At 39.4% G+C, this 14291-nt stretch overlaps 3 protein-coding genes across 3 annotated transcripts; 2 read left to right on the top strand and 1 right to left on the bottom strand.

Moving 5' to 3' along the window:
- Nucleotides 1-623: 623 nt before the first annotated feature.
- On the top strand, nt 624-1175 carry BATDEDRAFT_91993 (uncharacterized protein; the record flags this gene model as incomplete). Its single annotated transcript, XM_006682255.1, has 1 exon — nt 624-1175. One exon carries the CDS (start codon nt 624-626, stop codon nt 1173-1175), a length of 552 nt encoding a protein of 183 aa, XP_006682318.1.
- Nucleotides 1176-2770: 1595 nt separating this feature from the next.
- Nucleotides 2771-3673, bottom strand: BATDEDRAFT_92064 (uncharacterized protein; the record flags this gene model as incomplete). Its single annotated transcript, XM_006682215.1, has 1 exon — nt 2771-3673. The coding sequence occupies one exon, from the start codon at nt 3671-3673 to the stop codon at nt 2771-2773; it is 903 nt and encodes a 300-aa protein (XP_006682278.1).
- Nucleotides 3674-7308: 3635 nt separating this feature from the next.
- Nucleotides 7309-7801, top strand: BATDEDRAFT_32418 (uncharacterized protein). Its single transcript, XM_006682156.1, has one exon. It carries the CDS (start codon nt 7327-7329, stop codon nt 7756-7758), a length of 432 nt encoding a protein of 143 aa, XP_006682219.1. The 5' UTR covers nt 7309-7326; the 3' UTR covers nt 7759-7801.
- The last annotated feature ends 6490 nt before the right edge of the window (nt 7802-14291 follow it).

Raw genomic sequence — 14291 nt, 5'->3', positions numbered from 1 at the left:
GCCAATCTTCACTATTACAATTTACAAAAGTGATTGATTGTATAGAGTTTAATGGAGAATATCGCTAAACCATGACGTGCTTGAATCATGCCATTTGAAAAGCATCGAGTATCGCGACCACATTGGTGACCGTTATATCGACTAACGGTTAACCATCTAATAATCGAATGACATAGCTACTCTATATAGGCTATGCAACATTACTTTTAACTTGTACCTACTTGTTCATACTGTGATCACTAGCCGTTTTAGGGTTCAAAAAGATGGGGAACCCCACACACAATCAGCCGTATGATATCTGAATGCATATAATTAAGCGGCGGCTCGATCAAGATTGCGGATATTTTTATAAAGGGATCTTCTTTTGAAGTTACTTTAGCATCAATGACAAACAATCAGCACCAACCCTGACAACACGAGTTCCTTATGACGGCCATTCAAGGAACATGCTTTTCATATTATCCGATCGATAATGGATATAAATACGACCCAAAACCGACGTGTTGAATGACATTTATTACAACTTGCTCAACCAGACCAGTAAAATGAAACTCACAATATTGGCATCAATCCTGCTTGCTTGCTCAGTTACTACAGCTAGTCCGGTTCTTTCTAGTACAACCATGAGTGCCGAACCAACTTCTACTTTAGTTCCTCTTGGATCGAATGGAGATGCTGGATCTAGCACTTCAACTTCTGGTCTAGATTTAGTTGGTCTTGATTCACTTTCAGCTGAGGGCGAGACGTTGGTCGAAGACTACTCACGAATCAAGGATGATGTCAATGAAGTAAAAAGAGTGTGCAGTTTGCTAGGTGGCGCGATTACTAATCGAAAAAACTTGATGGGCAAGTTGGAAAGAGAGATCGAGGAGCTGAAATCTGAATTCGAAGGGAAAGAAGAAGCAGACTACCAGAAGAACCATTTAAAGCTTGTCGAGGAGATTGACGAAATAAAATCCGAAGTTGAAGATCTCCAAAACCAGAAAATTAAAGCCGAATCAGACCTTGATGAGTTACTGATATACCTGGTGGAGGCAGAAGTAGATCTTATAAAATACTTTTTCGGAGATATTCCAGATAGTCAGATGGATGATGCTCGCAGGGAACTTGGTTCAAATTCTGTCATTGCAAATCATATTACCAAATTCAATAACTCCCCTTCTAGTATGACTTAGAAACCACAATCCTAATGGTCAGCACACCATCTGAGGAGACGCTTACAACTTCTTTGACTTGAGCACCTCAAACTTTTTCCAATCCGCACGATCTCCTTGTTTCATGGAGGGTCAAATCATTTGAATTGATCTAAACGACGATTCATTCAATTGATTTGAATGCTAATCTAAACTGATTTCAACTGAATCTGTTGTATTTTTGTTTGAATAAAATACAATTGCCATCTGACATTTAATATTGTATCTGATTATTCCACAGTCTTGGTTGGCATGATATCATATTGTACATCGACACTTGTATTTACAATACAATACAGTTGATTGTATATTGCATAGTTGTACACATTGATGATGCTGACATGCATGTGTGTATTGTGTCGATATGATATTGCTTGTCATGTCGTATTGACACATGCAACACCAATACCAACAATAATCACATGTGTACAGTATTAATATGCTGCACAACTGTAATCCAAACAGGTTGACGCATACCACATTGTAGCAATGCAACCAACTTGGTACAACACATGTCAACATACATGTAGTGCAGTGTAGTGTATTGTACACTAGTAGTGATGATTCGACCAACGACATGCGTGGTTGTAATATTATACATGAAACCACATGCTCATGTCCATGTTCATGATTATGGTGACATACAGTGTTACAATCATGGGTCAGCAACAATGTGATGGAACTGGATGTGTAATATCAAAACCATGTCCAGAATACGTCATATAACGACAACTTGCAGTCGTATTGACATAAATGGATCACTAAATAACAGTGTCGTGGACTGATTGACAATACAGCGGTGTTGTTGGTGGTGATTGACATGCAAACAATAGTTGCATTACTGACATGTACAACCATTGTTGTTGAACTAAATTGCGATCGTATCCGTGATTCAGAATACAACAAATGTACAGAGTTGTATTGGCAATATCGACAATCAAACACAATACATGAATGTGGGTTCAAACTTGATGATTGTATAATGTATGATTACTAAGAGTGCACAACGTGTAGATTCAACATTATAGTCTGATTGTGTGTCATGATGGTTGTTATAATCAAACACGCAATGCAGTCAATGTACAATAACCATTGTATATTGCAATGCATAACACAGTCATTGCATGATGGATATCAAATGATTCATTTTACACGAATACGGTTGTCAATACAACACCATTAATACCATGCTGCATATATTACATTGTAAACTGTCATAAAACAACACTAATTGACCAATATCAAACCAGTTGATGTTGCAATCTACATCCGACTTTCAACAAGTGTATTGCTCCGTTTGTTGTACAATACACGACATGATCAGTCGATGATATCATGCAACTGGCAAGTGATTGCAAGTCTGACTGATAGTTACAATCAACACTGATTGTTGTCATGTCATTAATGTATATGTAATAAACCGTGTCAATGTGTCAATCAACAATCCAGTAACTGTCAATGTAATACTTAACACAGTATTCAATCAATAATATGGTTGTTGACCCATTCACAATACTCGACAAATATCAACAAAATAAAGTTTAAATTTATTCAAAATCAAATTCATTGGCAAATCATCAATCCGAATCTGAATTCGGTTCTTCGAATTTCAAATCATGCTTTTTCATAAGATCTTTCAATCGTTGTCTTATATTGTATACTTTTTTCTTTGCCGCTTTATAATCTTTTTTATATTGCTTTTCAGTGTTTGGACTGTACGTTGACTCGGATGTATCTTGGTTTAACACTTCTTTTAAATGTTGATCGAGTCCAAGGGCTACATAATCATAATAGATTTTATGTTTCACCTTTTTCAACTTTTTAGCGTTTTTAAGTTTTGTCTTTCGAGAATCAAGAACTGTTTGTTGTCTTCTGCTTAATACAATTCTTTGACTTGAGCCAGTATGATTCGGGTTGGCTACATTCATTGGTTGTTGATGACCTTGACTGGAAGTGCTTGGACCAGGTTGATCCATTGGGAGTTGATGACCTTGACTGGAAGTGCTTGGACCAGGTTGATCCATTGGGAGTTGCTGATCCTGGTTTGAATTGATTGAATTGATTGTATCAATTAAGCTTTTCCAGTCTTCATGAATACTTGGATCAGATTGATCCATTAGAATTTTCCAGTCTTCTTCAAAAACCTCTGGACCAAGCTCGTTAGTTAGATGTTGCTTGCTTTGACTGAAAGTACCTGAACTAGCTACATCCATTGGGTTTTGCTGGTCTTGACTGGAAGTACTTGGGCTGGGTTCATTAATTGATTGTTGCCAGTTTTCGTTGGAGACTCTTGAATTGATTGCATTAATTAGGCCTTGCCAGTTTTCGCCAGGAGCACTTGGATTAGGTTCATTGGTTGGGCTGGACACTTGACTAAAAATGTCTGATGCTTGGGATGGACTATCTTTTTTAAATGGGATCAGTATTGCATTAGCGGTTGCTGCCGCAGTCAGTAAGAATAGTATGTCAGTGTATTTCATTAGATTGATGAATGCGTCTAAAAAATTAATACAAAAGTAGAGTGTTGAAACTGGTATCGATTATAAAGTTGAGCACATGTCATTGTATTTATATTTTTTGTATAGCAAATCAACCCAACCCTTTTAGGTTAACCAATATACAGGACTACTTGATTGCTTTTAATGAGCCACTATCAAACTAAACAGTGTGGTGCTCCCTATCCATAATATCATATTAATGAGTTTGATGTTCACATTCATTGGACTATGCTTTTACGACCCTTTTATCAGGTATATTGAAAATCACCCTTTAAGGATGTTGTGTAGCCTTGTAAACGCTCCCTTTTACAACCGTATTCATGTAGAGTAAAATATTTTGGTATTGATTTTGCAATGACTGTGTTATGCATTGCAATACACAATGGTTACTACACATTGACTGCATTACTTGTTTGATATACAACAACCATCATATGACACACAATCAGACTATAATGTTGAATCTACACTTTGTGCACTCTTAGTAATCATACATTGTACGATCACCAAGTTTGAACCCACATTCATGTATTGTGTTGGACTGTCAATGTTGCCAATACAACTCTGTATACACATGTGTTGTGTTCATCACCATCCAACCCAATCTCACCATTTCAATCAATCTTGGTCAATGTTGATGGTTTACACGCTAATTCATTATCCAATCTTGTCTGACATTATTATTGGCTTTAATCACATTTGGTCTGTACAACTGCCATGAGTTGTACTACCATTATCATGGTGTATTTGAACACCAAATATTCCAATACATCAATAATACCACAGTGTAAACAGTAATACAGTTGATCAGTATTGTGGCAAGACTTTTCATTCAAGTTTGTATTTGGAAATACTCGATGGTTTAATCACCACACACTGTTTGTAATGCGATTGTCATTGATCTCAGTCCAGTCCACTCCAGTCCATTTGATTTATGATGATGTTTAGTAATCCATTACCATGTGTTGTAGTAAACTAGTTTGTTTATTCAACCAAATCCACAACAATCACATTCAGAATATTAATTTACAGTATTTCTAAATGCATGTTTGATAACAATCCAATTTTGTTACAAAAAACTGATCAAAACAATACTAAAATGGAACAACTCGTTTGTGTGTTTTACAACAATCCAAACATGAACAATTCTTGGCAATTGTTGGACATTCGCATGAATGAAATTATCAAATCAAAATTCAACTTTACTAATTTTATCAAACATGGAGTTGGATGATGTTATGAAAGAGTTGATTCACCGCCTGGAAGATTTGAAACCATTAACAACAGATGCTCAACTATACAAGGCTGATGAAATATGGAACAGACTGCTTGACTTGCTACTGGAGTTGAAACAACAGAGTTACAGTAGGTTTAATAGCCATTGTATTATTGATGAATTCAAACTGTTGCTGATTTTGTGTTGGTTTTGAGTGACAGAGTCTACAGATGTAGTGCAGCGCTTACAGAGTATTGAACTGCAAGATATCACAGCCAAGTATTTGGAGTATAATCGACCCAGTTTACAGGTATTCATATATTGTAACAATAATGGATTGTTCATGACTAAACTAATCAACATGTGTTGTGTAGATCAAAGTAATGGAATTTACTACAGTGTTTGCGAGTATTGTACACTATGATGATGATTTCAAAGTATCTCAACGACTAAGCAACCAAATTGTACAACTCATGCAATCACCAAGTCGTCAAGTCAAAATGGCGGCAAGTCATGATTGATATTGATCAAATGATTGTCATTCAACTCACCCAGTGTCAATATGCATATAGGTGATATACACAGTTGTTCAATCATGAGTATAACTGCAGCGTCGAGTTTATAGTTGATATGGGTACGAGTCTGATCAACAAGTGCTCACATTGGCGACTGGCCTATTATCGACCGTTTGTCATGATATTGACGATGAAAGTGTATGTTTACAACGATACAGTATTGAATCAGTTTGGATAGCGTGTCGAGTTTTGTTGATTGTATACTTGACATTGGACTAAGAGCACGCATGATCTGGATAGCGGGAACAATTGCATCCAATATGCACGACTTTCCTGTATCGCTTGTACGATCGTTGGTTTTTGAGCAATTGACGATATCAGTGTGTGATGTCGATATGGGTTACTCTTTGTGCCTGTTTGAATATGTCAACGACATGATTCAGACATCTACAAACAAGGCCGAGATGATCAAGGTGTTTCAAGAATATGGAATTGTGAAGCAACTCAACACTGCTCTTTCACGTAGATATCTATGTTTGCATGATTATGATAGTGGTATTGTAAAACTACTCAAAACACTTGTTGATTTTGCCGACAATCATTCCGACAGTTCAATACGTACCGAGCTGGAGCAAGGCAGGATATTTGAAAATCTAATGGTTATTGTACAATCGGATGATACTGACTACACAAACAGAAGGGTTGCTGGCCAGATCATTGAAACGTGTTTTCAGCATCGGGTTCATGTTGCTAGTCCGGACATTCGGCCATACAAGGACAATGCCGAAATTGATATGAATTCTGGAATGGCTGGATATACACATGGAAAGGCACGCACACTTGTTGAGATGCAGTATATCCAGTATCTGCAATCTATACTTTGCAAATCCATGTGGTGGATCGATATCACAAACCAGCATATTGTGGAGCAATGGAGGGCCGACTCACTCGGTCAGAATATATCACCATCAACATTTAATCTTGCATTGGAACAACTCGGGGTTTTTATCAAACAGCTTGTTTGTAGTGGCAGTGATGGATTGGGCACAATTATCCCAGGACCTGTTGAACTGACGTATATACTGGACAATGGCATACCTGACAATGTATATACGCGATTGATGACAAATGTATCGGATCTTGAACATGGATCAAATCACAACACTGGTCAAATGGTGCACAATCTGATTGATGCATCAATGTACAGTGTTGTATATGGACAAACGATGATTGCACCACTGAGTATACGACTCAAATACACCACAATGGTACCATGCGATATATTGTTATCGACTCGACTTGTTTCAAGTGTGCCCATCATTGACAGCAGTCCCGAGTTTATATCACGCAAGTTCCAATGTCTTCCGAGTGAATTCCGTGTCGAACAGGATGGCAGTGTGACCATCAACTCATACATCAACAATTTGAATCCGATATGGCATCGAGACATGTACAAATGCATTGCCAAAATATTCAAATGTTTTGTCCCAATGTTTGAAAGTCTGATCAGAACGATGGATCCAATGTTCAAGTATATTGATATTTGCAATGGCACAAAGGGATATGAATCATCAAGTCAGTCATATCGTGGTGGTATGGAACCAGACACTCGAGTCATTCGTCCCGTGTATGTACCAACACTTCCAAAACATTTTGAATCCAAATATGAATCAGCAAAGCCAGTGTCACTGCATGGTCGTAATCTACAAGTCATTGTCAAGCTCACCAACATTCAACTGACACCATCCAAACCTAAATACGACGAGGGAAACTGGCACATTGAAGGTCCAATTAACGAATCGATTGTTGCAACTGGACTGTATTACTACGACGTGGAAAATATCACCACACCCGAACTCGATTTCCGCGTGGCTGTTGATCGTTTTTATCAAGTAGCATCTGATATGTATTGGGAAGATGTGTATGACATTAATCTAGAATCACCACGCAGTCAGTATATAGGATCGCTTGAATTACCAAATGGTCGGTGTGTAGTTTATCCCAATCGATACCAACACAAAGAACAATCATTTGAACTTGCAGATCCAACTCAACCAGGACACTGCAAGATTCTGACATTTTTTGTAGTGAATCCATCTCATCGGATTGTTTCGACTGCGCATGTGGCTCCGCAACAACCACAATGGTACAACTCGAGTCTTGACAAGACACCCATACCGCCTGAACTGTGGAATGATGCCACGCAGTATATTCAAGGTGTTCAATCACCAGCTGAAGCCAAACACTATCGAGATGAATTGACAAGTGACCGAACTCGAATCACAGCGGCATATAACGAATACAGATATGAGCGGGTGTATTATCTTGATCATTGATGATTGATTATGAGGTTGTGATTTTACAACAATGAGTTGTAATAGTTTGATATGAACATGATGACTCGGACTCTATTCAGTCGGATCAACTCGACTACAATTGGTCGTGTATATTATGATTGACAAGATCAATTGTAGTTGAACTCGAATACAGATTGACTGTTGAATCACAATGCGTGGTATCAGCAACATGATGTGCTATATAGTGGAATGTATACGCTAACCTGACATGTGTCATGTAGTGTGTATTCGATCAATATGGGTATTAGCAATCAACAAGTCATACGATGTTTGTGTTCGAGTGATGGAATGAAATACAATGGAATGGAGTGGAGTGGAATGAGTGCACCAATCCAGAATACGAGTCAACCATGACATATGATCATGATGTGTGGGTTATTATATACCTGACACTAATATCCATGCACATGAGTCTTGGTGTCCTTGCCACATTTAATTACGTTGGGTTCTGTATAACACTATATGTGAAACTATTCTGAATGTTGAATAAACGACCCAAAAATCAGATTCAACGCTGACAAATGACCTGCAATCCAAACAATACAACCCACGTTTATAAATATTGCAAAATCGATGTAGCAAGTTGCAGAAACGCCATACAGATTGATAGTCAACATGAAATATCTGGCTTTTCGTTGCGGTGATGCAATCAATGATGTTGATCAACTCGATGCACTTCAGGGTTTACCAAATCAATAGCATATATTGATGTGCTTGATGTGTTTGATGTACTCGAAGCCGTCAATAATCCAGACCTGTATGACTGTTGATCGGCCATACAAGTTGTAGCAATGAACAAGCTTGACATTTTCAAAACATGATTTTGATGACTAGACAACGTATCAAATGACTTGTATATTCAACCACATGTTTGATTACAGATGGTTTGTGGAATGAACTGCAGATCATTGAGCTACACTGCATGGTCCACTATGCATTCGATCCACACGTCCAATACAACTATTACAATGCTAACAACTATCCGAACCAATTCAGTACAATATGTTACAACTAAACGGATTCTATTGACACATCAACAGTCATACATACCGATTGCCGGATATGCTCGTGTTGGTTGGTGTGCATTGGTACAAGTTGTCAAAGTCTGCCAACAAATCACTATATCTGTACGGATTGTGTGACATGACATATGTTTAAGCAGAGGCTGCACGGATCATTGTCATTTGGATTGCATTACACAGACAAGCATGTGCTGCACATGTATTGCTTATCTGAATGGGTTACAATTGAATGTGTTGCATTTCATGACACTCGATTGAAATGCCATGATTGGATATTTTTCCAAATAGTAAAATGGTATCTTGTAAACTGTTGAAATGCATTGACTATGAGATTAAATAATCAATTGGATGATATGATCGAATACCGCTGGTAATTTGATTGATGATGCACAACATTGATCGTTGTATAGCTGAGTGTTCCACAGTACAAACTATTGGATATCACTGTTCAAGCTTAAAAGTCATTATGATATGTTTGACAACCTTAGTATTCAATGGCGGTATAACTGTTTGCTTGACAAGTTGTTGATTTGCAGTAATCAGATGTGCATCACCTGTAACATTGGATGCAATTGACGAGTTGTAACCACAAGTCAACAATCATCGATATGCTGGTGATTGTGTTGACTACATGATTGGTATTGATTAGCTGTCATGATCGATTGGTGAACAATACAATCCACATTGATTATGACGTGTCGCAACTAGTTGATATATGCAGACTCGACTGATGATCGAGTATATGTTGATGTGTAACTCTGTCACTGTTGGTTTGGATCGATCATTGCTACTGCTTGTATATGCAGTGTATCCATGTGTGATGTGTTGGATATCGGTGCTGTGTATGTTGAACCTGTTGGACAATATATTGTCATGTTGTATCAAATCGCACCACATTTAGACTACAGTCATTGATTCGTTAGTTTAATGATCGACTCGACTCACATTCGACTGTAATGGCCACAAATATGCATTGCTGATCGACACGCATATATCAACATGTATCAGACTCGGACATGGTGTATATCAATTGCATATACCAATCACTGATGCAATTGATTGTGATCAATTAGTCAATCAATTCGATATCAACACCAATGTCAATCCATTATCACATGAATACTTGCAGTTGTGACCTGTGTTCAGTCAGTAATATTGGACAATTGTATTGCAATACGGTCAATGGCATGCTGGTGATTTGTTGTACTGCCTGACTGCATCTATGGGTCGATCAGTGTCAATCAGTAATGCATTTGTATTGGTCATGACTTGTGTGCAGTGATCTGGCAGTATCGTGATGTATGATACCATGAGCAATGCAAAACACCATTTGATCAAACACGGTAGCTGTGGTTGTGATTACAATCTATAATTGGATGTGGAATACAATCACAACCAGAATCGGCAGGATATTGGGTGACTTTGTGTGAAATAACCATTGTTGGTAGTTCAACCATCAACATCAACGTGCAGTGTCGATATGATGTTTGGTGTTGATGTTGTGTTGATATTCCAACAACACTGAATATCGCAAATCAGGTCAGCATTGACTCGTGTGATAATAATCCATGGACAATCGGTCTTATCAAACTGTTGTACAAGCATATTGACATTCGATCGATCGGAGCAACAATCAATCACTCCAATGTGTTGTTGGATATACAAACTATATCACACATGGTGACTGATGTTGCAACACATGTCGTAACACAATATTGAATCAATCAAACTGCAATTACACACTCCATCATATGTCGCATGTGTTGGCATGTCAAGTGTGGTGATATCGGGTCAAAACAGTCGATTGGCATAGTAATCCATCAACATTCGAGTCGGTTGATCAGCCAAATAGTTTAAATCTGCAGTAAGATTAAATCAGGATACTCGACATGTATCGAGTTGATGACGTAGCAAATATTACTGACTGTTGTCTGATGATATATTATAGAGTTGGATTTGTAAAGTGAACACTGCTGGTAATTGAACTGCAGCATCTAGCATATTGCTTTGAATACTTTTGACTCCAAGTGCTTGATTGCAATTGCAGGTGCAGGTGCACTTATAAACCAAATGTGTTTTGAGCGATTCATACACTCCATTCATATCTGTTTTACCCCACTTGCTCAATATATGTGAAATGAATGCAATTATCGGTATATCAGTCACTGATCCTGTGCTACAAGCCATGTGTATATTTATTGCATGTATTACATCATATCTCATTCCGATTGTTGGGCTAGTTCATCTATTTGGTCTCCATTTGATACTCCATTTGGCATTCCATTGTTTCATTGATGCTGTAAAGTCGAAACATTGTTTTGGAGTCTGTTGAAAATGGATTCTGGATAGCATTGCCAGCCCACAGCCATCAGACACCGTTTCCTGAACCAACCTGCTCCATTATGCTTATCAATTGATTTTGATACTAGTACTATATAGTAGCATATCTACCACACCAAGTTTGGCACATGCAAAGCAAACTGATTGGCAAGACAATGACTTTGTATGGCTATAAAATCATGCATGGCGAATATGCAATTCAATCTGATGCAACTTTACTTGTCGAAGCTCGAGTGATGTCCTATATGACCAATAGGATCACATCAGGACATACTCATTCAACCCTAATCCTGACCATGTTATTTTCAGCAATCCCTGTGATCTGATGTGGTTTAGTAGCAAGCAGCCAATCTTGAGTTTAGGGGGGAAAATCCCTTGACAACATCACACCAAAATCAATCAGTTTATCCCAGATGCTCTGGCTATCAAGGGCCCCAATGTTTCAAGGAGCACAAAAAGCATATGTTGACTAAGAATGGTATACTAGTCAAGTCTTGGAGTTGCCCGTTAGTGTACAGGAGTCAGTAAATGGTAGCCGCCCTTTGGTCAAATGCAAATCTGTGTAGACTCGACTACTAAACTTGGAACAAAACAGATGGGACGACACAGTCCGGTTCAATTGTGAGGCGTGTTGTAACCTTTCATATAGTTTGTGACCCACAAAGCTTTCTTGTAGCCACCAAAGTAGCCTATTCGTACGAATAGTAATTTGACAACAAACTCCACTGTTACTCCTTGTTGGGTTTAAAAGCACAACAATTTCATTTTGAAAGCTATAAATACTAGCACTGGAATCGATACATTGGCGCCGATTAACACATTCCAAATAATATAATTTAATGAAACTTGCTCAATGGAGTATTATTCTCGGTGCTTCTAGCATGGCTCTTGCAGCCACTCCTGCTATTAATCCAGGGCATGAATTTCACTTGCAACGTCGAGCACTAGAATTACCAGAACAAGATGTGCACCTGTTCGCTCGCTCACCTATACCACCAGTAATCCCAGCAGCACAACAACCAGGTGGTTCAGATCTATCAGCGTTCAGTCCGGAATTAAAAGCACGAATAGACAGTATAGTAAGTATAGGGGACAAAGCAAGAGAAACCCTAGCCTTGGCTGATAAAAAGGTGGAAATTTCGGGTCGGTCACCTCTGACTCCGGATGAAAGAAAAAATCTACAACACCTATCACTGGAGGGGCAGAAATTAAAACTGCATATACTCATGGGCGATCAAATGAACCTCCAATCTGGAAAACCCCCAAACAGTGTGAAATTTTCAGATCTGAGTCCAGAGACGAGATCAGATATAAATGAACTGGAAAAGGCGAAAAAGCATCTAAATGAAGTTGTAGACCAGGCTCGTCAAAAGGTGACCACGTTTGATCAACGTCCAGGCAGCTCGAGTCAACGTCCAGGCAGTTCGAGCCAGCAACCAAGTGGTTCGAGTCAGCAATCAGGCAGTTCGAGTCAACAGCCAGGCAGTTCGAGTCAACAACCAGGCAGCTCGAGTCAGCAACCAGGTGGTTCGAGTCAACGTCCAGGCAGCTCGAGTCAGCAACCAGGTGGCTCGGGTCAACGTCCAGGTGGTTCAGATCTATCAACGTTCAGTCCAGAATTAAAAGCACGAATAGACAGTATGGCAAGTATAGGGGACAAAGCAAGAGAAACCTTAATCATGGCTGATAAAAAGATGGAAAGTTCGGGTCGGTCACCTCTGACTCCGGATGAAAGAGCAAGGCTACAACACATATCACTGCAGATGCAGAAAGGAAAAATGTATATATTCATGGGCGATCAAGCGGACCTCCAATCTGGAAAACCCCCAAACAGTGTGAAATTTTCAGATCTGAGTCCAGAGATGAGATCAACTTTAAATGAAATGGAAAAGGTGAAAAAGCCTCTAAATGAACTTGTAGACCAGGCTCATCAAAAGGTGGCCAAGTTTGATCAACGTCCAGGCAGCTCGATTCAACGTCCAGGCAGTTCGAGTCAACAATCAGGTGGTTCGAGTCAGCAACCAGGTGGTTCGAGTCAACAACCAGGCAGTTCGAGTCAACAACCAGGCAGTTCGAGTCAACAATCAGGTGGTTCGAGTCAGCAACCAAGTGGTTCAAGTCAACAATCAAGCAGTTCGAGTCAGCAATCAGCCGATCGAGTAAAGGCAGCCTTGGAGAGGGCTAAACAAAGGGATTCCATTCCGAAGCAACAATCAGGTGGCTGGGGTCATTTTCCAGGTGGTTCAAATCTATCAACGTTCAGTCCAGAATTAAAAGCACGATTAGACAGTATGGCAAGTATAGGGGACAAAGCAAGAGAAACCTTAATCATGGCTGATAAAAAGATGGAAAGTTCGGGTCGGTCACCTCTGACTCCGGATGAAAGAGCAAGGCTACAACACATATCACTGCAGATGCAGAAAGGAAAAATGTATATACTCATGGGCGATCAAGCGGACCTCCAATCTGGAAAACCCCCAAACAGTGTGAAATTTTCAGATCTGAGTCCAGAGATGAGATCAACTTTAAATGAAATGGAAAAGGTGAAAAAGCCTCTAAATGAACTTGTAGACCAGGCTCATCAAAAGGTGACAAAGTTTGATCAACGTCCAGGCAGCTCGATTCAACGTCCAGGCAGTTCGAGTCAACAGCCAGGTGGTTCGAGTCAGCAACCAGGCAGTTCGAGTCAACAACCAAGTGGTTCGAGTCAACAGCCAGGCAGTTCGAGTCAACAGCCAGGTGGTTCGAGTCAACAATCAGGTGGTTCGAGTCAGCAATCAGGCAGTTCGATTCAACGTCCAGGCAGTTCGAGTCAGCAACCAGGTGGTTCGAGTCAGCAATCAAGCAGGTTAGATCAACCATCAAAAGACAGTTCGAGTCAGCAACCAGGTGGTTCGAATCAGCAATCAAGCAGCTTAGATCAACAATCAAAAGACAAATTAAAGGCAGCCTTGGACAAGATTAATCAAAGGGATTCTATTTCGAAGCAACAACCAAGTATTTCGAGTCAACACTCGGGCGGTTTTGATCGACAATCAAGTATTTCGAGTCAACACTCGAGCGGTTTTGATCGGAACCCAAGTATTTCGAGTCAACACTCGGGCGGTTTTGATCGGAACCCAAGTATTTCGAGTCAACACTCGAGCAGCT

Source organism: Batrachochytrium dendrobatidis (assembly GCF_000203795.2).
Source record: "Batrachochytrium dendrobatidis JAM81 unplaced genomic scaffold BATDEscaffold_15, whole genome shotgun sequence".
In the NCBI taxonomy this organism is placed as follows: Eukaryota; Fungi; Chytridiomycota; class Chytridiomycetes; order Rhizophydiales; genus Batrachochytrium; species Batrachochytrium dendrobatidis.
This window is presented reverse-complemented; position numbering and strand designations above follow the sequence as displayed.